The sequence below is a fragment of the Barbus barbus genome (assembly GCF_936440315.1).
Source record: "Barbus barbus genome assembly, chromosome: 36".
In the NCBI taxonomy this organism is placed as follows: domain Eukaryota; kingdom Metazoa; phylum Chordata; class Actinopteri; order Cypriniformes; family Cyprinidae; genus Barbus; species Barbus barbus.
The window spans coordinates 7,813,155-7,838,240 of NC_136714.1; the positions used below are offsets into that span (position 1 = coordinate 7,813,155).

General features: G+C 37.9%; 1 protein-coding gene and 1 long non-coding RNA gene across 2 annotated transcripts; both read right to left on the reverse strand.

Annotated features, from left to right (window-relative positions):
- Positions 1-439: 439 nt before the first annotated feature.
- slc34a1b (solute carrier family 34 member 1b) lies at positions 440-10,507 on the reverse strand (the record flags this gene model as incomplete). Its single annotated transcript, XM_079394242.1, has 10 exons — positions 440-1,012; positions 2,099-2,223; positions 4,150-4,266; positions 6,066-6,233; positions 7,009-7,087; positions 7,162-7,254; positions 8,509-8,704; positions 8,802-8,913; positions 10,056-10,199; positions 10,387-10,507. 10 exons carry the CDS (start codon positions 10,505-10,507, stop codon positions 440-442), a joined length of 1,728 nt encoding a protein of 575 aa, XP_079250368.1.
- Positions 10,508-15,029: 4,522 nt separating this feature from the next.
- LOC306856145 lies at positions 15,030-23,715 on the reverse strand. Its single transcript, XR_013782979.1, has 6 exons — positions 23,609-23,715; positions 23,438-23,506; positions 16,520-16,603; positions 16,306-16,383; positions 15,457-15,513; positions 15,030-15,298 (listed from the first exon to the last, which is right to left on the reverse strand). It is a non-coding gene; the product is annotated as an uncharacterized lncRNA (long non-coding RNA).
- Between the last annotated feature and the right edge of the window lie 1,371 nt (positions 23,716-25,086).

The following is a 25,086-nucleotide window of genomic DNA, read 5'->3' on the forward strand; positions in this document are numbered from 1 at the left end:
GCAAAAGCATTTAAATATATATTTTCCCTCCCATCTCATTTTTCCCAATTACTGTATTTTTAGTGGTGACACAAAATTTGTATTTTATTCTTAGAAATTGTCTGTTTTGTTTAGCTGTTTATTCCTATATAAAATAATCAAACAACACAGAAACCATGATGTTTAACTCTTTAGACATGGTCACGGGATTTAAAAAAAATTACAAACTTACAAGCTTAAAAATTGAATAGAAAATTAGACAGGCTATCAATTTTCTCTAAGATTAAGCACCTCCTCTCACTGAAAAAAAAAATTTGAACTCCAATGTATGAATGAATTTCTACAGCTGTGTCAGTTTAGCACTCACACTTGGTGAAGGGAGGATACCCGTTTAATCCCAATATAAAAAGATAAACCATTCTAGGAATAAAAAAAGCATTTAATGGACCACATATATCGTCTACAGCCTGCTGCTCTTACCATTCAGTGAGTCAAAAACAGCCCCAGTCTCAGTCTCAGTCTCATAACCATGAATCAAAGCTGGGCTATTGTATGCCAAAGGCGCAAGATTTTTCTCAGCTTCATATTCTGTCAGCTGCGGCAGATCCTCGGGAGACGTGCGGCTCTGATCATTGTTCTGGGTTTCCCTGCAGCACAATGTGACTCTTGTGATGATGTTATCCACTGGTTTGAGTGAGTGCATCCAGAGAGGTAGGTGGTCCCAGGTTTGCAGCCACCAAGGCAGGAGGTGAGGCTTTTGTGATTGCAGTCTATTCACAACAGCAATGCAGAGGAGGACAGCAACACATGGTACACAAATACCCACCAGAACCTGCCATCCAGCCATGGAGAGGGCAAAGACAATGGATGGCAGGAAGAGGAAGCAGAGAATCAGGTACAGCACAGCAAACCACCTGTATTTTGTTGTCCGCTCACCCAAAAATCGTGCCATGCGGATGGGGAGACGGCTAAGAGGAACTGGGTACCAAAGTAATATGCCCAGGACATTGAAGATAAAATGACACAGAGCAACCTGAGGGATAGAACATGATTCAATTTACTTTACAAACTGTGCAATGGGTCTGTGCTGTGAGTCTTCTAGGAATGAGAGATACAGCTTCTTTTCAGTTCCCTACCAAAAGCTACACTCGATGCTGCGTTTCAATTACACATACGAGAACATTCTTTGTTCGACCGGTTGCAAAGCATGTGTGTCAAACATGCCAAGAATTGGCTTTAGTAAACTTGGTGGGTGACGTCATTTGATTACGTGCACCTGAGGTTATAAATAGATGTGGAACTACTGTGGAAACTGCTGCCAAATATCTCTCTGTGAATAGTAAGATGGGGGGTTACGTCCAATTTTAGATCTTCGGGGGTTCAAAATGCTTACTATCAAGATGATTGTTTCTCAAATCCAGTTGGGGGATTGATTCGTGACGACTGATCTCAAGGACGCTTACTTTAACATAGAAATTTTGCCAAAACACAGGATGTTCCTGAGGTTTGCTTTTTATAAAAAAAAGTTTTAAAAATCACAAAAATTATTTTAGCCATTTAACATTAAATTGGAAAGCTCTCATTCATTATGAACAACATTTTGATGGTGATTAAAACTAATAAACATGATCATTTCATTTGAATTTTAATAAATATACATCTCAAACACATAAATAATAACAATCATTAAATCCTTATTAAGTGCAAAATAACATTAAATGAAATTTCTGACAGAACATTTCTGTGTTAAAATTAGCAGAAAGACACATTGTTCCTTTCCTCAAAACTAAATCCTCAAACAGTTGTTTTTTGCACTTCGAAGCTCTTGAAAAATTATTATTCTTATTTGTTGTTATTTTTAATAAAAGTAAAAATTCCCGAAAATAATTAAAATTATAAATATTTAAAATTTTATTGTTCAAATAATTTTATTTAAATAATAAAATCACTAGTTAGAAAAAAAAAATCAAGATCCATATTTTTATGTGAGAATCAATCCTCCCTGTACAACATACTGTCGGAAGCATCAATATTCTAAGATCTATCCACCATTCCTAGAGTCCTCTGACTTATCCACTGTTTAATTAAGTGAGAAAGTCCATGTCTTAAATGGGATCACCTGAAAGGCCGCAGCTAGCTTGTCTCCTGGGCTAGCTAATGCAGCTAAGATGGCTGTAGTGGTTGTTCCAATGTTGGAGCCCAAGGTCAGAGGGTAGGCCCGCTCGATACTTATCACACCAATACCTGAAAGCACAGTGAAAGTGACGAAAGTGAAAGTGACGTGACATACAGCCAAGTATGGTGACCCATACTCGGAATTCGTGCTCTGCATTTAACCCATCCAACGTGCACACACACAGCAGTGCACACACACACACCGTGAACACACACCCGGAGCAGTGGGCAGCCATTTATGCTGCGGCGCCCGGGGAGCAGTTGGGGGTTCGGTGCCTTGCTCAAGGGCACCTCAGTCGTGGTATTGAGGGTGGAGAGAGCGCTGGACATTCACTCCCCCACCTACAATTCCTGCCGGCCGGAGACTCGAACCCGCAACCTTTGGATTACGAGTCCAACTCTCTAACCATTAGGCCACGACTTCCCCGTGAGAGTTCACCAGAGCAGATGATTCTGTTTCTAATGAGACCAATAAGGTCAATCTAGCCTTATTAAGAGCAAATTGGATGACCATGTATGACCATGACGGAACTGGCATTTACCTTATGAAAATGGCCTTGTCCCAAATGGCACACACAGCCTTCAGAATCTACATTATGCTGTTTGGATTTTTGGATAATAATCTGCTGTGAAGTCATGGTTTCGGTAAAAGGGTACATCGATGGCACACAGTGGCATTTTTATGCATCCTTATAGGAATATAACTTTTTTTTTTTTGACTTGATGTATTAATTTATTCAAAAATATATAAAATTGCTATTCATGTACATTGAATTGAGATCTATACATGAGCTTGTTTATGTATTCACTGTATGAATCAAAATGTACTTTGATTTATGGGTGGACATAAAGTCAAAAATATTTATGATATCCTAAAGAAGAAAAAAAGCGTCTTTAAAAGAATTAATTTTAAACAAGTAATTTGTAACAAACTCTTTAAAGTTTATAAAAGTAATGTTTTTTTATATATAAATTAATACTTTTATTCAGCAAGAACTGTAAAGGCTGTGAAATCATTGAAAAAGTTACAAAAGATTTTGGTTTTAAATGCTGTGACACTGTGAATCATGTGACACTGAAGACTGGAGTTATTGTATATATATTAAATATTACATATTGATTGAGATGTTTATATTTAACGTGTACGCTTGTTTAAGTTTATTTGAATCTTTTTTCTTTATCATGGGCACTACAATTTATCATTAACCCTTAAAGACTTTTAAAACAGATGTTTGCACATGCATCCACTTTAAGTGCACCATTTGCAACAAGACCTACATCTGTTTGAAAAGTCTACCTCTGTGTTTACTTTTAAGAGAAAGAAATATAGTCTGCACAAATTACGGCTTTCATGGCAGCTCTAAAACTCTTTGGGATTAGTGGTCTCCCAGGCTGTGTAATTAGGATGCTGTGGATCCATAATCTAGCTATCATGCCTCACTAGAAAGACTAATCACTGTGTAGCTAATTACAATAAATCCAGGAGCAATGTTAGACCATCACTCATCTATCCGTCAGAAGGGCAGGTGGATTAGAAAGGGTTGAGAGCATCAAGCGTACATCTCTGTTCTCTTGGCAGGGGTTCTCCCTTCCTTTATTTCATTTCCCTCTCTCTCTCTCTCGCTCTTATTTGTTGACGCATAACAACTTATGTCTGTCATTTCCCTGGGAAATCGAGTGCATGAGCTACCGTATTGAGTAAAACCTTCACATTATTCACAGGCCAGAAAAGACCATTGATTCCCGGAGCACAAAGCTCATAGACTAGTGAACACGAATGAGTGGAAGTCAAAAGTCAACCCTGTGAGGGCTAAAGATTAACTCCTCTGAGGCTTAGTGGTGTCTATATGCAAATATTAATGCATTACTCAGAGGTGCTCTTGGGTGTAATGAATTTCTCAGGTCAGCTGGGAGCACAGCTAAATAATACAGGAGACACTTTACTGACATTCTTGTCCTTGTGTTCAACCTGTTCATCTAAGAGAAAGGACTCACCTATCAAAGGAGTGATGGCAGAAGTGAACACCGAACTGCTCTGAACAACAAAGGTCATGCCAGCACCAACCAGAATGGCCAGGTAGCCAGTCAACCAGCCGAATGGGAAAGGAAAGTCTGCAGGAAAGTGTTTTTTTTTACATCTCTTGAAAATGCTGTAAAAGATAGACTACTTGAGGCTCCCTTTGGGGTTTCTCAGACTGTAACACTGGATGAAATTCTTAGCATGCTTTCCAAAATGGCAGCACACTTAGAAACTGACAAAGTGCGCACTGGAGCCTATTAGCTCCTGCAAAAACCCAAAAGACTATCAGTGATGTTTCTGCTAGTAAGATGCTTGTTTATGAGCAGTGCATGTTTACTGATAAATTATAACAAATTTGGCCACACATTTGTTTGGGGACCAGTTCTCTCTATTAACTAACTATTAACTATGACTTTTGCCTCAATAAACTCCTAATAATTTGCTGCTTATTAAGTTAGTAAGGTAATTGTTTAGTTTTGTTATGGGTAGGGTTAAAAGATCTAAAATATGGCCAATATGCTATCTAATAAGCAACTTGTTTGGTCCCTAAATGAAAGTGTTACCACGTGTTTAGAGGTGAGTTTAGGAATTATACATTGTTCAGTTAAGGCAAATAAATGGATTTTTTTCCTAATTACACAGTAACTGACAAGGTTACAAATTCCCAAATACATCATATAATGTAATCATATAATTTTTGAACCATTCATAAAAATAAGAAAAGATGTCCTTTATGCAATTTGACAATGAATAATGATAGAAGATTCCCAGACAAATATACATAAAATCTATGGCAACATATAAAAACTGCAGTATATGCACTACAGCTTGATTATGACAGCATATGTTTTTTTCCAATACTTTGTATTAATCAAAGCAATTTAACCTATTTCAAAATAATTTTTAAGTTATTTGAGATTCAATTTGATTTTTTAAGGGGAGACACTGCAGGCAAAAACATGAACCCGTCAAATTTGAGATTTTGGTATTTTTGGTTTTCCATGAAGAGTTTTTTCAGACTAGTGGGGAGAAAACTTCCAAAAGACACTGTTAAGTGTTTCTTTAACAGCACTTTATCTATTTGTCTCAATAGATTTCAATTACAATACATATTTTTAAAGGCCATTTTCTCAAAATGATTTTTTTCTCCTGTGCACTTCAGTAGCAATTACATTATTCCTGTATACTGTATATATCCTGAAGGTTTTACAGAGGGATTTGTTCATAGGCTATATAATTTTCTTGATTTTATTCACCAAAAATTGTGAAAATATACTATTTTATGTCTGTTTAAAGTGTTTTCTGAATTATGGAGTGACAAAAATGAGATGTTTGAACAAATTCCCTCTAAAGTAAAAACATTCGATTCTAATATGTCAAAAATAAATAAATAAAAATAAACAAGATTTTTGAAACTGACTTCATCCAGTGTTCAGATTTTTGTACTAGGAATGTATGCAAATCAACGCATATTTCATTAAATAATGCCATTAAACATTATAGAAAACTAGAAAATGTTTGCAATTATCACTGTAATCAATCAACTGGGTAAGGCGATAACTATTACTTGTTGTTTTTCTACCCTATTCACCTGCAGTGTCTCACCTTGAATCAGTTTAATATACGTTGGCAAATAAATCAATGGATTATAATTTATATTAAAAGAAATGCCACAATAATTGATTAAGTAACTGTTCAGAATAAATCTGCAGAATAAATGCTGATATTCTGATTAGACTATCAAAATTAATAAAAGCATAATCATGTATTGAGATGTGATATACTGTATCTGTGGTCAAAAGAAAAATATTTGGGATATATGAAGAATCTTTTACAGTATTTGACATGGCTTCTCACAATCGCATTAACTGTGTAAAGAGGTAGTTCCCACCTGTGTTGATGATTTTCTGGATGGCTTTGGCTACTTGTCCCTGGAGAAGGGAGTTGAGAAGCTTAACCAACAGCAGGAGGCAGGTGCAAAGCACCAGCAGTGAGGAAGCCAGCAGAATCAACCCCACAGCCAGATCAGACAATCCCGTGTCCACAAATAGATGAGTGCCTGCTCCAACAAACACATGCATTTACATCTCCAGTCTCCTGTGGAAATGCACCCGTCACTCACGCGTTGACAGGCATGTGTTCATATTAACAGTGATTAGCCCATCAGCTGCTGATTATGGTGTGTTAGAAGAAAGAGTATTTCAGATTCTTATAAATGGCCATTATTTATGCATCACGAAAAAGTGGCTTCTAAAAATGAGGCCCACAGTAATAATTAAGTGCTTTAGCCATTGACTGTCCCTTGATAAATATGGCATTATTATTTCTTTTTTTTTTTTTTTTTATTATTGCCTCCAAGTCATTATACAAGGAAGGATGAGTCAAAAGCTCATTGAAAGTTTAAAAACATCTTGCTTCCTAATACATCCTGTTCGATGTTTGTTACTGTTGTTGATGTTGAATGCGTAGTAAGTCTTTTAAGCAAGCATATGACTCAGTGGCCGTTTCTATTTCCAGAATGTACTAACACAGAATATATGATAGTTATTAGCCCCGACGGAGCTTTGAGTAAACGAAGAACAGCCAAACAGTCTACAGAAGGACTGAAAAATGAGTTTTCTTCACAGAAAAAAAGGGTGCAATTTTGTATACAGCATTTCTCGGTATTAATAAATCTTCAAGTTTAAAGCCAGATAGAATGGAGAACAATACTTTGTTATTTAAAAACATATGCATGAAATGACTAAACGCCGATCAATCAAAGGACAGCCTTTGCTGTGTCTTTGTCCATTTCATTCTCTATTCCTTTGAAATTTGATAGAGTTTCGACTTACATTTTTCAGCATGCATGTGTAGTGACGTGGTCTGCGCTGTTGAGTTTTCTGAAGGCACGAAAGAAACATTCTCTTGGATCTGTAGATAATAAATTTACATAACGTCAGTACATCACAGATCTTCATCTGTAGGCAAACAGAGACGTCGCTCACCGTGATCCGTGTATGGCACCAAACTTTTATCAGGCTCTTATTGCGCAGCACTTCTTGCCCTGTTGCTATACCTACGATTACGGTCTTATCCAGCTGAAAGGGAAAAAATTAAATTGTCTTTTAACTCTAAATCCAGATTAATGAGAGACAGAAGAGAGTACTGGAGGGCAAACAGTGTGATATTTAATTAGTCTACACAAGTTTTAACAAGCTCCACAGCATTTAACAAGAAAACTAATGACCAGTTTTATTTTTATTTATAATGACTGGCTGTGTACTTAAATTAATAAATTATCCAAAATGAAAAATCTGTTATTATTTATCCATCCTCATGTTGTTCCAAACTTCCATGGAACACAAAAGGAGATGTTTTGTGGAACATTCACGCTGCTCTTTTGCTTACACTAAAAGTGGATTCTTAGGGATATCAAGTGCCAAAAAGGTCAAAAACTAAATAAAAGTAAGACTTGTGTTCTAAATTTGAAAGATGTGGTCACATTTTAGTGAAATTTCACAAGCAAAAAAATCCTTTGTCTATTATTGTCAACAGTGTAGCAATGATTCAAGCACAACTCAGACAAAAGTCCCTTTAAATCAAGCAGCTTTCTTTTGGTCAACACGGTGAATCCATTTGAACCCATACAAAATCTGTGCACAGAAAACTATTGTCTTGACACAAAATTTTCAGATTGATTAAAATGATTTGATTTCACCTCCAAAATTTCAGTTTGCTTCATCTGTAAATGTGACTGTACCTTTAAGGCCTGTTCACATAAAGAATAACTATAAAGACAATAATAGCATCAACTATATTAGCATCCACACCAAACGATGTGTTTATTATAAGTGCACTTCATATTATCTGACTATAAGTGCAGTTTATATTATCTGAGGCTTTAAAATTAAACGCGCAAGCTTTTTTTTTTTTTTAAAGCATTCAACAACTGGAAAATATCATTCTGAAATCGATTGCAACAACATCTTTCCTCTAGTTGTGGCATGGACTTCCATATTCTTAGAAAATTACAGTTGTCATTATTGGTAGATTGGTATGAACAGGCCTTTAATTTTCTGAAGCAGCTTTATGTGAGAAACAGACCAAAATGTAAATCATTATAGAATAAAAAAAGTATTGTATAGCTTGATAAAACTTTTATATAGAGCATGAGTCGTGTGGACCACTTTTATGATAGCTTTATTGTGTAGCCTACCTTTTCTCTGTTTTCAATATTGACAGCCTATGAACTATGTGCCAACTTGTCTTTTTCTGTTTTTCACAGATGAATGAAAGGTTCCCTTGATGATCCTGGAACATCAATTCGATTTTATAACAGAATAATACTGCACCTGTATAATTCGTTTGGTGAGGGGTTCTGTGATGACTTTCAGAAGCTCCGGACCATCCTCTCCGGACACGATGTTGAAATTTTCAACCACCGCCTCCGACATGAGCCGCATCACGCCAGTGATGGCTTCCAGCGGCAGCAACACCAACACTGACAGCCAGTTAAAGCAATCGTGCACTGTGGCACCCGCAAAGGCTCTGGAACAGATCCACACAGAAAGTGTCATTTAAGAACTCCAAACTTTTTATTGATGGTTGAATGCTGACAGTATGAGGTACTGTATGCTCTCTCTACCGTTTGAACTCCTCTTTCTCCCCTGCCTGCATCAGAGCCACGATGGTGTTGGTGACAGATGTGCCGATGTTTGAGCCCATGATGATAGGAATTGCGGATCCAACATCCAACACTGCATGAAACACAGAACACAGAAACCCGATCGATAGAAGTGAGTCACGGTTCATTTAGTACAACAGTTGTCCTTAGGCAGAACAGGGGCTCCTATCGTGCACAAAATTCGTTCTCTGGAAATAAGGATTAGATGGCTACTCAGAAAAATAGCACATTAGAATATAAAAAAATGCCATAGCAACAAAATGAACTACTATAATAACAGCATCTGAAAAGTGAAACACAAGAATAAGATAGCGCCATTTGCCTTTGTATGCAGTTTCCTACAAGAGACATTAGAAGTAGGCAGTTTGATGAACAGAGCGTTTGCCACTCAGCTAACAACTGTGAATGTGGGGAACAGGGAAGTCGTGGCCTAATGGTTAGAGAGTCGGACTCGTAATTGAAAGGTTGCGGGTTCGAGTCCCCGGCCGGCAGGGATTGTAGGTGGGGGGAGTGAATGTACAGCGCTCTCTCCACCCTCAATACCACGACTGAGGTGCCCTTGAGCAAGGCCGAACCCCCAATTGCTGTGTGTGTGTGTGTGTGTGTGTGCATTTGTTCACTACTCACTGCTGTGTGTGTGCACTTGGATGGGTTAAACGCAGAGCACCAATTTCGAGTATGGGTCACCATACTTGACAATACGTCACGACGACTTATATGGTGAATGTGAATGTTTTACTAAGTTCTGAAAACAATATTTCTGAATGTTCTCAATATTTTTTAAATATTGTTCTGATGGCGTTGGTTCTTTCTTTTTTGTGGGGGGGGGTTGTAGGCATCACTTATAGGGACAAGGTCTGCTACTGCCATTCACAATTCCTTTCCCATGGCAGATAGGTAGGCCTAGTATTGGATGCGCACTTCAGAATCTCAGTGGAAGTAATAGGTAATCTGTGTACTTTACACCTAATATCAATTTTAACATACTCATTCCACATGATTTTTGCCTACTTTATAGTACGCTATACGAATAATCGAACAGAATAACTGAATTTTAGAAAATATCGGCCCTCTAGATGGTGCTAATGATCAGTCAGAATTGAGTATTCCAGAGCGCTGTGTAAAAATGTTTAAGAATTATAATATTGTAATATATGTAGGATTTTTAGGTTTGGTAGAGCAAGACTGTGTTTGTAATGGCTGCATTTGACTTACATCCAGAGGAGACCAAGCTGACAACAATGGAGGTGGAAGTGCTGGAACTTTGGACCAGGACAGTAACCAGTATTCCCACCACCAGTCCCGCCACAGGGTTGGAAAGGACAGCATTGTCCTTAAATATGTCCCCTGCAACCTTACCTGTCCAAAGATACAACACAGTCCACTCACAGATTTTATTTGCACACTGTGGATGTGATATTGAGATTAGTAGTTAGTGGTCACAAAGTAACCAGCTTTTCACATTTCTTTTGGGCATAAGATATTTACAATAGATACTGTATCAGAGAATAGTGGAAAATATAGACCAAAAGGTGTTAAAGGTTACCTCCAGCTAACTGAAAGGCTGAGCTGAGGATGTCCAGCGAACAGATGAACATGTACAGAAATGCAAGAAGAAGGGGTATCTTGCAAATATGGATGAAGATGTGTTTTCCCATTGTCCTCATTATATGATTCTGGCTAAAAATTCTGTTTTAAAGAATTTTTCAGGAAAACATTTTAGATTTCTCATAGCAAAATGTATCTGTAGTATTAAATGTATTCAAATTATATGGAAATCAAATGATTGAAGAGAAGAATACACTCAACTAATATTCTATCGACTGTTCTGAGATCTTTGTTGAAAGACAAAAAAAATGAAAACAATTATTCTGTGGCTCAGATGACGTTATGGGGCATCTCGCCATGGATCAAAGCAAGAAAAATCTATATATGTGAATTCTTTTTTCAAATAAACAAAAAAATACTTTCTGCTATTTCATATTTTCAAAACACTTCATTCTGTATGATTTATAAGCTTGTTTTCTCATGGGGACCCAAAAAATGAGCCCACAAGATCAAAATTGACTAGTATCACTGTACTTGTGGGGACATTTGGTCCACATAGCGTAGTGAATGCCAATACACACACATAAACACACTGTGCATGTACAACATAAATTCAAATCCAAATTATTTCCAATAATTGTTTTCTTGTTGATTAAGTTCTTTAATTGTGCAGTTGGCTCCAGAGTCATTACAATGTCATTTGTGAATTCAGTGAAAATTTGTATCATCTTTAATTTCACCCCCCTTTGCGAGATCCATTTTCACTTATCTAGGACTCAGAAAGGAGAAACACATTTGATTCAGTTCGCATAATTAATACCGTCATTGATGCTTGCTGCGGTTAAACATCATTGTAAGAAAATGAGTTTTCTATGTCTCGTTTTTGCTTTATTACAATTCTTAGGCATTTTACCATTTCATTCAATGTCTCTTTATGAAAAAGCTGTTATCTGTGTCTCACCCAGAACGTCATGGCTTTAAAAACTGAACATTAATAACTATAAAGCTAATTCTGTTCCTGAACATTAAAAGCTCAATAGACTGAAAAAGTTCTGAGTTGCTTCATTCCTCTTTCTTTTTCTTTCCCCATCCTCTTTTTGAATTTATTGATAATCACAGTCTTGATTGTGAAGCAATTAAACACAACACATGAGATGATAAGAAAACAGCATGATCAATACGTACCTCGTCATATAATGATGCACTGCTCATCTGGCTGTGTCTGTCTGTGTATGCATTTATCAGCCATCATTTATGCCATCTCAGTTTTGGGGACAAAGTCGCTCATTATGCAGTGCATAGTTAAAATGTAAATGGAAAACATGAGGAAATAAAAGTTGTTTATTTACTAAAGGTACCCACAACCTCAAATGATTTTATTCACAATGCTTGACCTGTGACAGAGTATTTCCATGTGCATAGCTCAGTAGTTGTTCATGTCGCTCTGAGGGGCCAGAGAATGGACAGTGGGACACCAAGTGGTCAGATTTTTTTCAAGACATTGATGAATGGTTTGTATACTTACAGACCTGCTCTGCTTTTCAATTACATTGGCTGACTGCAGATAGCAAATAGCATGACTTGTGCAAAATGCACATATGCATAAATTATTGATGTTTACATGTATAGAATGTAGAGTGTAGAGGTAAAGTAATAGCTGACCCAAAAAGGAAAACCTGAAAAATGTTTTGTATATAGATATAGATGAATATGTTTCTTCTTAAGAGGTTTGGAGAACTGAAGCATTACATAATTTGCTTGCAATGGATCCTCAAGAAAAAAAAGAAAACATCTGTTTTGGATTGTTTTCACTCATAAACAGTGCATGATCTGTGCATATTTGACTGTCACTGGAGAAATTATTATGGATAGTGGACTCATATTTTAGCTGGAAGCCATGATTTGAAGTTTAAAATGTCTTGATGGATTAGTCTATTACAAACAACCAATAACTTTTTGTACTATTTTGATGATTATCGTGATGCATTTATCAGCTGTTTGAACTCTCATTCTGACGGCACCCATTCACTGCAGAGGGTCCATTAGTAAGCAAGTGATATAATGCTAAACTTCTCCAAATCTGTTCCAATGAAGAAACAAATTCATCTACATCTTGGATGGCCTCAGGGTGAACTATTCCTTTAAGAGTCTGCTAATCAGTAACACTATAATTCACTGCTAACTGTAAGATGCATGAATGAATAACGTTCTTTCAACCTCTCATGAACACCACAATGATAAAATCCCTGATGTAGTCAATTGTAAAATGAAATGACTTCACAAGACCCCCATAATGCTATCTTGCACATACGACATCAAAGGAAGATATAAATGATAAATTATATATAAATTGCTTGCTTTGTTTAAAAATATTTTACTAAACTGAAAATGTGAACAATAATAGATTATTTTGCTTAAAGGGTTACCCAAAAATGAAAATGTTTGGGTGAACTATCCCTTTAATTGTTGACTTTTTTGTACATAATAAATAACTGTATAATTCTCATTTAATCTCTCGATGCAATATTATTTTGTCCATTATTCGCTTTCGCAGAAACAAATCAGACATTCGCAATAATCAAGTAGCAACAGTGGTGAGTTCAATAAAAATAGCATACTCCCCAAACATTCCTATAATTTACGTCTTGGCCAGCTGGCAAACGTGGACACCCACGAACAATGAAATGAAAGCTTGACAGAATTGATTCATTTTCTCATAAAGTGTCACTGTGAGCACATTGTTTCCTGAAACTTTAATTCTCTAACCCACCTTGCACTCTGCTTCAGGGCTGGATCTGTAGGGAAGCCAGCCTTCAGCCTCAATCCGTACTCCTGCGGTGAGCTGACTGTGGTGACGTGACAATGGAGCAACAGCACTAATGATCTGGGCCACAGTAATTTTCAGTGCCAAATAAGCAGAAATAATTTAGAGTGGGTGAAAGCTCATGATGTGAACACCCAGCATCTGTCTGTTATCAGTCAGGGGACAATGGCATGGTTGTTAGCAATAGATAGGAGCTGGTAGCCTTTTGACTGCAGTGGATACATTTGGAAATATAAAGCTGATAATATATTTGGTGCTTAGAATAGAAATCCAGACTTTAGTTTAATTGGTTTAATTCACTCATTAAATCCCCAGCATCATTATTTATGTTACGTTTCCCTCTCACACTGCGAAAAAATAATGTTCTTAATCAGTGTTTTTGTCTTTTTTTTCCCAGTAAATATGTCTGAGCATGCTTAAAAAATAAGATTTAGTGAGGTTTGTGCTTAATTCAAGATATAAACAAAATTCGGGATATTATCTGAAGCTGTATTACACTGTATTAATACAACAATTTAAATTAACAAAATCAATTTAAAAGCTACTTAAAGGGATAGCTCACCCAAAAATGAAAATTCTGTCATTAATTACTGTCGTTCCAAACTTTTAAGACCTTTGCTCATATTTCGAACTTAATTTGAAATTAAGATATTTTTGATGAATTACGAGAGCTCTATTGACAGCAAGGGTCCTTAAACGATCAAGGTCCAGAAACATATAGGACATTGTGACGGCAGTTGTTCAACCATAATTTTACAAAGCTATGAGAATACTTTCTGTGTGCAAAGAAAACAAAAATAATGACTTTATTCAACAATTTGTCTCCTCCGCGTCACCCTATAGCGCCAGTTTAGACAGTAACGCATACGTAAACAACGTATGCAACGTATGTACGTGGATACATTGTTTATGTTCAGATCAAAGCATAAACAATGCAAACAACGCATCCGCTTACATACATTTTAATGATGTCCTTACTACGTTTCTGGACCTTGATCGTGTAAGGGCCCTTGCTGTCTATAGAGCTCTCGGAATTCATCAAAAATATCTTGATTTGTGTTCCAAAGATGAACAAAAGTCTTACAGGTTTGGAACGACATGGGGGTGAGTAACTAATGACACAATTTTCATTTTTGGGTGAACTGTCCCTTTAAGACCTGCTGTTGCACTGAATACATCTTAAATTAAGTTTATATATTTATCTCGTATTACCTATAATTGTTACAAAATAATGAGGTTTATGCTTAATTTAAGATATAAATATTATTGAATATATTATTATATTAATATTATATTACTGAATACATTATTTATATATTTTCTCAAGCTACATTATATTACACAAATTTGAAGTAAAAAAAAGCTGATGTTGTTTTAAGGACCTTTACTGCATTAGATATGTAGTTACTTAAATATTTTAAATACTTTTATTTGAATACAAGAAAAAATAATAAGATTAAGAAAATGATATTTTTCAATGCACTTAAAATGTTCAATAAACATTACTTTTGAATATTATGATACCGTGTTTGTGATTTTGGTATAGGACTTTATTTTATAGTCCTGTTCCACATACTATGTACTTTTTAAATAATACAATAACTAGGTAATAACTACATAATAACCCTTAGTAGCTACCTTATATTACCCAGTGCTTTCTTAGATAAGTATGTGCACTTTATGTACAGTAAAATAACGTGCAACTGTGATTTGTTTTTTAATTGAATTTAGTTTTTCAAGTTTAACTGATGATTTACAAGTCACTACAACTGTATGTGTACTGTATGAACCTGCTAATATGAATCACATACACAATTCACTGTGATATCCAGTTGTGCATTTATTTCACAAACATTGTCAGACAAATTCAAGAAGCTACACATGATTGTTGTTTTCTTCTATGCTAACTAAACAGTTTTACTCTATGCTAAGTAAAACTGAGTCACAATTTTATAAAAGGAGACACTGAATCATCCTCTTGTTATTACCCATAATTCCATTTGATCTGTCTAAATCTCAACGCCCCGAAGTTTGAATCCAGCAATCATTTAAACTCCTCCGATGAGGCACTCAGTTCTGAGGTCTCCTATAAAATATACAACACATTAGACACAATGTAATTGAGGAGAAGCTAATAATAAAGCAGCTCTAACAGCACAAGCAGCACTGACTGGTCTTTGGTCTAATCTTTGATCAAATCAGTCAAACTCTAAAGCAGCCCATAATCCGTCATTTCATGTTTACCTCTAGTTGTTCGGTTTCTGGTTTAGCCGGAAGAGATTTTTGTGGTGTATGAAAAGCCTGTGGCAGGAGGGCAAAAATGAAAGACTTTAGAAAGCAGTAAGAGGATTTCTGAACACATGCATGTTTACTCAGCTACCTAAATGAGGACATGCACTCTCCAAAAATTAGCAAAAATATGACTTTTTTGCTTGCGATTGAGGAAGAACTCTCAAAGGTGCAGTACATCTTTACACCTTATCTAGCCCTAGAGGGTGCATATCAGCACATAGAGATTACTATTAAGATATATGATTTGCATTAATAAAGTTTGCATATGCTCTTGTCAATTGACCCCGTGACAAGTTAAAGGTACAATTTTGCTCAGTGACAGACTTCAATTATTTACACATAAAATTAATTATAAAGACAGACCTACACAATGAGGAAAACTTTTTTTAAACGTATTATTATCATTATTATTATTATTAATAATAATAATAACAGTCATGTTATTATTATTATTAATACTTTGTCCCTGAGTAAACACACACACACACACACACACATTCAGAGATTATTCGACCACATCACTAGATGGTGCTGGACAGCTGCTGAAATCTTTAGTAGAGTGACACACTGCCCAGTTTTTATTGTGGGCAGTATTGTGCGTAAAACGGTAAGGTTAGTAAAGTACTTTAAAATTAGAAGCTGAAAATTGGCATGCAGTCCCCTGACCATTTAATTATCATCTCATTTGATGCACCAATTCCACACTGTCATATATATGCAAAAAAAAAAAAAAGTTGCATTAAAGTTGAGGTTCAGTTAAATTGAAATGTCTGTGACATTAGCATTCTGTAGAGCCATTACCTTTTTGGCTTGCTGTACCTCCTCTGTGGACTTGGATCTATTTTTCACTGTCCGTTTTTGCGGAGAGATGGTGGACACCTTGGGGGAATGAAAATAAAATAGGTTAAGGCCAGAAAATCTTCTGCTTGCACAAATGGAACATCTGTGTTTTCTATTAGGACAGCTTCCTCTGTATTCTGTGATGCTCTCAGCATTTGGTTCAGTCTCCACTCACTTTGTTCTCTGTCCTTTCCATGACTCGACTTTAGGAGGGAAATCAGCTGTGTCTCTAGATAATGTAGTCAGCGCTATTGGTTATCTGAAAACATGAAATAGATATAGAGAACGACAACATTAGCCATGATAATACTTCACAAAGAACAGTCTTCATCTCTGAATGTCACTCTTTTGTTTGAAAAGATGATAGCTGTAATTGGTCCATAGAGATTATGGGTCTTCTTTAGAAGCCTGGCTTATTTTCATGACTTTTTGTACCAAGTCTCTGTGGAATAATTGTCACCGAACAAACCGATTCCAAATTGCTTTTGGCTGTAATCCCATGACAAGGTACTGTAGGCGTAGCTGAGAATGAGACAATTGTGAGGTAAAAAGACACCCTTGAAAGCACACGTCAAAAGAAGCCTGAATTTGAATATCCCAAGCCAACAATATTTTACATTTTCTACAAGCATTGTCATGTTTTTTTAGATGTTTGAATGGTACCTACATCAATTTTTTATTTATGTATTTATTTTTATGTATTTTTATTCATCTTTGTGACCCAGATGCTGTTCGGTATTATTACAGGTTATTCACTAAATGTTAAGCATCACTCATTTTATTATTCTAGTAAAGTTTTTAAGAAACCATTGCTCCATTTAATTTATGATTTGTGCAATACGATCCAAAATTTGAAGCAGAACAGTGAAGTGAATGCTCACTGGATCTCTGAACAAAGAACTCACTTTACCAAAATAATCAAGCTTTTGAAGCAGAAATAAGCTTGTGACTGGCTTAGGTATTTTTCTTTCTGCACACATCATATCTGAAACTGCTTGTGTAGAAATACTGATGTTTGCTAAATGCATTTATGAATGCCATCTCAGCTTCAAATAAATCATCTCTGGGCTCATTCTGTTTATATAAGATGATTTGAACCTCCATTGTTATTGACGGCTCAGAACCTTGACTGCATAAATGCTTTTAATAATCTCAGGCTTTGGCAAACTAAACCTATGGCAAACTGACTGCATCTATTTGCTCTATGCTTAGTCTTTCCTTTCACTGATATGACTCATCAACACCTTTCTAATCTCTTCAGCTGCAAACACATGGTAGCTCATATATTGACCAATGCATAGACAGAGCTTTAAATCAAAGCAGTGGAGGTACAATATAATTGTCACAGTTTACCAAGGATGAGAACAAGGTGGAAGCAGGTAAAGTGAACTTCTCTTTATTAGTGCAAGCACAACTGAATGCAAAGGTGACAGTCTTATCTGCAATAAAAGGTAGCCGTCCACAGTTCACTCATCCAAGGAGGATCAACGAGGTAGGAAGAGCACAGGTCAGAGTCAAATATCCACAGGGCCTAGGAAGGAATCACTGAGAAAGTGTAACCTCGAGACCAGCCAATGAACGAGTGGGATGAGTGTGCTCTTATAGTGCTCTGGTGATTGAGTGCAGGTGCTCAATATCCAGGTGATTGAGGGCGTGGTTGCGTGGCTGGTTCTTCGGGGTTAGAAACGGGTGTTTCCCTGACAGTACCCCCTCCCCCACGGGCGTCTCCACGGGCGTCTCCTCGACGACAAGGCCGGCCTCGACCTCTGGTCGGTCCGGGTGGGGCTTGTGGTACACATCACATAACGAGGGGTCGAGGATGTCGTCCCGGTTCACCCAAGAACTTTCTTCAGGACCGTACCCCTCCCAGTCGACAAGGTACTGTAGACGGCCGCCTCATCGCCTGGAGTTTATGATTTCCTGGACCCAGTAGATGATGTCGTCGGCATCGACCTCGGGCGGAGGAGGTACTTCTGGTTCTGTGGAAGGATGGAGAACAGGGTCAGTGAAAGGCTTGAGTAAAGATAGATGGAAGGTTGGTGAAATACGGTATTCTCTAGGAAGCTGGAGTTCATAAGTCACTTCATTGATCTGCCTCAAGATGGTGAAAGGAGCTATGTAGCGGGGACTCAGCTTTTTGCAAGACATTCGCAGGCGGATGTCTCAAGTGGAGAGCCAAACTCGATCACTCGGATTGTAGAAAGGGGTGTCTCTACGACGGACATCCGCCTGGATCTTCTGACGGGCGGACTGCTCGCTGCAGATGGACGTGCGCTGAGTCCCATACCCTCTCACTCTCTCGGAACCAGTGATCCACAGATGGTACTTCGGACAACTCTCCAGTCCATGGGAATAGTGTTGGTTGGTAGCCGAGCATACACTGGAAGGGGGTGAGCCCGGTAGACTCCTGTCTAAGAGAACTTTGCGCATACTCAGCCCAAGGAAGGTATTGGTTCCAGCTGTTCTGGTGGTTGTGACAGTAGGCCCTGAGGTAGCGCCCCACTCACCTCCTCGCTGGGACAACACTGCTCCAACTCCAAGGGAGGAAGCATCCACTTCCATGATGAAAGGCCTTGTCGGGTCTGGGTGGAGGAGAGCTGGAGCAGTGCAGAAGGCAGCTTTCAGCTTCTGTAAGGCTTCAACCACATCAGGTGTCCAACAGAGATGTTTGGGTTTCTGGCGTAGGAAGGAAGTGAGTGGAGCTGAGAGTTCACTGTAACCAGAGATGAATCTACGGTAGAAGTTTGTGAACCCCAGGAAGCGTTGAAGATCCATGATGGTAAGAGGTTATGGCCAATTCCTCACGGCTTCCACTTTGGTACAATCCATCTGGATACCTTCAGGTGTGATGACGTAGCCGAGGAACTGGATGGTAGGTTGGTGGAAGTCAGATTTCTCCAGCTTCAGATACAGATGATGTTGATGGAGTCGGACGAGTACTTGTACATGGTCAATGTGGTCAGAGAGGTTGGAGGAGTAAATGAGTATGTCATCTATGTAGATAATCACAAATCTGTGTAGCATGTCCTGGAAGATCTCATTCATGAAGTTCTGAAAGACTGAGGGTGAGTTTGAGAGCCCATATGGCATGACCTGATATTCGTAGTGCCCAGATGGAGTAATGAACGCAGTTTTCCACTCATCTCCCTGACGTATGCGGATAAGATTATAAGCACTGCGAAGGTCTAGTTTGGAGAAAATGTGAGCTCCACGCAGTTCCTCGAGGGCCACTGGTACCAAAGGCAGGGGGTAAGCAAACTTTACCGTCTGGGAGTTGAGAACACAATAGTCAATACATGGTCGAAGCCCTCCTTCCTTCTTGGCCACGAAGAAGAAACTAGAAGCCGCCAGAGAGGTAGATGGTTGGATGAATCCCTGCTGTAACGCTTCTTTGATGTACTCATCCATGGCCTTGCGCTCCGGGATCGAGAGGGGATAGATTCTACCCTTAGGTAGTTTGGCCCCAGGCAGGAGGTCTATCGCACAGTCCCATGGCCGGTGTGGTGGAAGTTTTGTGGCAGCAACTTTGCTAAAGACATCCTGGAACGCCCGGTATCTGCCTGGGAGATTGACTTTGGCGGTGATATCAGGGCTCTCAACAGTGGTAGATCCCAGGATAGCAGTTTGTTGTGAAGGAATGGGAAGTGATGGTAGGCAGTGTTGAATGCAGTAGTAACTCCATTGGTCAATTCCTCCCGTACTCCACTGAATATTAGGCTGGTGTTTGGCCAACCAGGGGCGTCCCAGGACAACATCGACAGCAGATTCCTCCAGCACCAGCAAAGAGAGAGTTTCCTCATGAAGGCAGCCAATACGAAGGGTTAATTCAGGAGTTCTCCACTGCACCAGTCCGTTGCCCTTTCCCTGAATTGTTGTGATCTGGTAGCGAGTGGGACTTCTTTGGCGTGGAATATTGCAGATAGGTAGTATATATTCTATGGTTGGTTCTTCAGGGTTAGAAACGGGTGTTTCCCTGACAATAATATGATGAATCCAAGTTAAGCAGTTTATAAAACAGCACAATTCCATAGTACAATTCCTCTTGAAGTATGGTATGTACATAAAAAAAGGGGGGGGGCGGCGTTTCATTTCCAACTGGTTCAATTTATTTGAAAATGAAAGTGATTTCTATATTTTATCAATTCAAAAGACTACAAAAGCGATCCCAGTTCTGCATAAACCGTAGTGCAGTGCAGACTAAACAAAATGTAGCGGGATATTTGTGTCTATGGTTTGCTGGGAAATGCTGTCTTTGATTGGCCATCAAGAGCAGACTGCAGCCAATGGAAATGCTTCTCTATTGCTGTGCATGCTGCTCCTCACAGCACAGATCATGAAAGCAGACTGCAGTTTGTCATTCATTATAACAAACAAAGTGTAGTACGATGTAAATAATAGATTCAGTGTGCAATGTAGAGAGGTTCATTCACTAAAATAGAAGTTTGTAAGATCGCGATGAACTTAATGATTATAAAGAGTTTGCAAATGTGTAATTGAATTTATACAACAGATTTATACATTATTGATTTTATTCAAAAGTTAATATAAAGCGACTTACATTTTAGGAACACTTGTCTGATCTGTTCAGAACTATTTTGTTGATGAAATAAAGTCACATCTGATCCGCTGCGCATCTCCAAGCAAACACAGCGCTGTTTCGATTATGAATTAATCTTTGTTTTTGAACAAATCTAGTGAGTCAATGATTCAATGACCCATTCATAAAGAGAGTCACTTGCTTCATTCCTTTCGGGAGGGGTGAGTAACTGTCAGTCCTGGTTCCCCATGTCTTGTATTTGGTGTTTCCTGCTCCTGTCCCCATTTAGTTCTATTAGTCCCAGCTGTGTTGGATTAGTTCTTTATTAGTTTCCAGGTGTGTCTCCTTAGTTCCCTCGTTTCGTTCCTCGTTATCCTGGGTTTATTAGCCCAGTGTTTCCAGTGTCCTGTGTTCGCTGTTATATGTCATTCTGTGTCCCTACGTGTCTGTTCCTGCCCCAATAACGTGATATTTAGCAACTGGAATGTGAATTTTACCAGGGGTACCCCTCCAAAAAATGTGTATTATTCCCCACGGAAAAAGTTTTTTTTTACCTGTGGACCCCCCTCGAAACGTGATTCTGCTCGTTTTGAGTATCAATTGGTAAGGTTTTGTTGTGAAAACCTGGCAACCCTGCCTGCAGGACACTTGAAATGTCACATCAACTAGATGAAAACCACCAGCTAAGGCGAGTCTGACCTCAAATATGAGATTGGTGCAAATGTCAGCACCTAGAAGACAGCAAATGGTTACTCATCAAACCATCAGCCCTGTTGCACGCATGTGTATTTGCTGGCAGGGGAGAGACTACGAAATAGAGATATAGATAGATAAATAGAGAGGGAGAGAGTGTTTTAAAATGAGATGCAAATATTAAGCGAGAGAAAATATAAAGAGAAAATTGCCTCCGTTTTCCTCCTGCATCTCAGTTCAGTATTTTGTGTATATGTCCTTAAAACAGAATCCTTAATCAGTATCCAAGAGTTATTCTAAACAAGAGCATGGCACGGAAGCAGCTATTCAAAATCTCACCCAGGACTGAGGCCAATTAGGATTCTACAGCTCTTCCGACTGCATCACCAGACGGTATTACCATGGCAACTAGCCGGTACCAGGAGCCTGACAGATGAAGGAATGAATGTGATGGGCGGTGTCCCTCCAGGGTGGGTTTAGATTACATGGACCCCTGTCTCAAAATGTGATTTTTCATCTTTCGAAACAGAGCAAGGTAAACTTGAGTGTTCTGGAGAACGATTACAACAGTCCGGTTTAAGTTTATTCAAATTAGTAATGGAAAATGATTAGCTTGACTAAGTTGCCTGACCTCACCTTTTGATTGCACTGAATCATTCATGTTGTTTAAAATAGTCTTTATTGTGTACTTTACACGTTTGTTGTGAACAATTAATTGGCAGATGAGTCAAGACAATTATGTTCCATAAACCAAGCCAACTAAATCTAATGATTCATCTCAGATCAGTTTTGAACATGTTGTGAACAGAAAGTATCTATAAAAATAGGAAGAGCAAGAAGAGTCATCCTCTCAATCTAATACATCACAGGAAAATTTTATGAGTCACTATGATAAATTTACCCCAAATTGTACAAAGTTTATAACTTTAGGTTTAGAGTTTCCATTGGATATCGTAAATCAATCGTAGAACTGTGGGAACGCACTATACACATACATACATTTTTTTTGGACCTCATAATGTTTAATTAAAATGTCATTACTAGACTTTCTAGTTAAACCGACAGACTCTCTCTGGTGTATGCATGCAAAAGTGTCTGATATAACAACAGCACCAAAACACTTCTGTGCATAGCTTCTAATATATACATTTTGACCACTTAACTACATATTAGCAAAGGTTAGATTGACAGTTTAACATCATATAGCATATCACATACTTTACATACATTTCATGCTTGAGAAAGAATGACACCTAGTACATTTTAGCAAGATAATTTACATAATATCATGATTAATTTGGCTAATTTGAATGAACTCTGTGGGAAGTGGAATGCAGCTGTGGTGTGTCTGGGTCTAGCTACAATGTAGGGCCCAATTGATGCTAAAAGGATAGTAAAACTTGAAATCACCTACATTGTGGTGACTGGCTAATAGTCCCCAAGATGGAAAACAGCTAAATAATCTTAATGAAACTGAAAAAGGTTATGTGTAGGGTTAGAGGATATAACATATCGTTAGCTCACTATTAAAAACAACAAAAGCAAAACGAAAGATGGAAAGTCCCCAATGTGAAAGAAAAACAACTGTGTGTGTGTGTGTGTGTGTGTGTGTGTGTGTGTGTGTGTGTGTGCGTGTGTGTATGTGTGTGTGTGAGTGACAGACTCTCTGTTCTGTACACGCGGGGTTAAGATGACATCAACACCCTAGACTAAAAAAAATAATAATTTTAATTTAAAATAAAGAAATTAATATTAAAAAAACAAAACAAAAAAACCACACAAATCTGGTGAATAAACTGCAATTAGCATAAAAACAAAAATATAAGAAACATTACATATTGGAGTTTGTTAAAGTGGTCTTACCTTGAAAAAACCTGTTGTTATTTCAGTGTACACTCATTGAGGACAGACACGCAGTTGTGCAGCAATGTTCTGCTTGGAACAACACAAAATAGACCTTTAAAAAACAAGTTAGAACAGTAGCAATCGTATCCTCACAAAGACATGATCAGTGATGTAAGGCAGAATCCTCACCTCACAGATTTGCCTCCATCCCTTCAGTCTTCTTTCTCTCTCTGCCTTCCCATCCCTTCTCTTCTCCCGTACTCTCTCTCTCTCCTTTTCTCTTTCTTTCTATCTGTGCCTTAGCTTGGGGGATGGTCATCTGATTACTTCACTACACGACGTCCATTCAGAGACCATAAAAGGGAACAAGGTGCACTAGGGGAAAATATGTGTGTGTTTGGTTTGTGTGTGTGTTATTAAAGTCTAGGGAACCATCAGCAGCAAGTTTACTAGCTGAGTACACTCCATGCATTAGCTCCTTCTTTCTCCCTGCCTCTATTTTACCTCCTTCCATTTCTGTCATTCTCTCGCTTTTCACCCCGGGGCAGTTGCATTTCTTCAGAAGACACACCATGAGTGAACGAAACCCAACAAATGTCGAGAGCTCTTCACAGAAGCCCAGACATTATCAATATTTTAAGCCATTAAAATCATCATGAAATTAAAAATTATAGTATTTAATTTAGTTTCATTTGTTATTGTGGATGCACAATTATGTTTTCATAATCTTTCCATTGAAACGACCTCTGAAATGTTTTTCCTATTTGGATGATGTCACTTGTGACATACAGGCTAATGTTAACTATTCCATTCAGGAATTCTACTGAATACAACTTTTCTAAAACCAAACCCACTGTGACCAGGTTTGGACACCCCAAAACTAAATAAAGAATGACCACAGCCCACTGTACCATTTACAGAGACTAAGGCTGTTGTTGTTATATCTCAGAACAGTTAATGTGATTATATGCTTTAGTGAGATTATATTCTGCATACCAATGTATAAAACTGTATTATCTGTTAAATTAAATATTGTAAAAGTTATGGTAATAATAGCAGAATATAGCTGCAAACAGCAATTCAGGCCCAAGCATCGAAAGCACAGTAAACAAGCAAGCATGGAAATTACAGTAAGCACAGCAAGCATGTCAAATGTCACAGGAAACAATCCAAGGGACTGCAATGTGTATCTCAAAGGCACAATAAAAGTCCATACGGTTTTGTATTGAAATGCAAAGCAGGACTGTTATTTTATGCTCGGAACTATCTGGAGCTGCACCAAACAGGAACTGATTTTAGACAAAAGTGTAAAGGATGTGTAGGAGAAGTAGCGAAAAAAATTGTTTTTCATACTGTATACCTACAAGTAGTGGACCAGCAAAATGTTGGAAAATGACATGTGAGATATCATTGGAATCTGCAATTAATCAATTTTGTACAAAGTTTTCAAAAGTTATAAGCGTTTTTGTTAAAGTTTTATATCTTCTGAATGGTAGTTGCCATGTCTGTAAACGTCTCAGGTACCTCCAGGACATGCTGTCAATGAACCCCACCAAAGTTCACGATTTTATGACAAACATTTCAAATGACCCGTTTGAACAAAACGTAATATCAAAATTCTGTTCAGTGTGGCTCAGATTGGATCAAATTTGAAGAAGTGTGAAAAA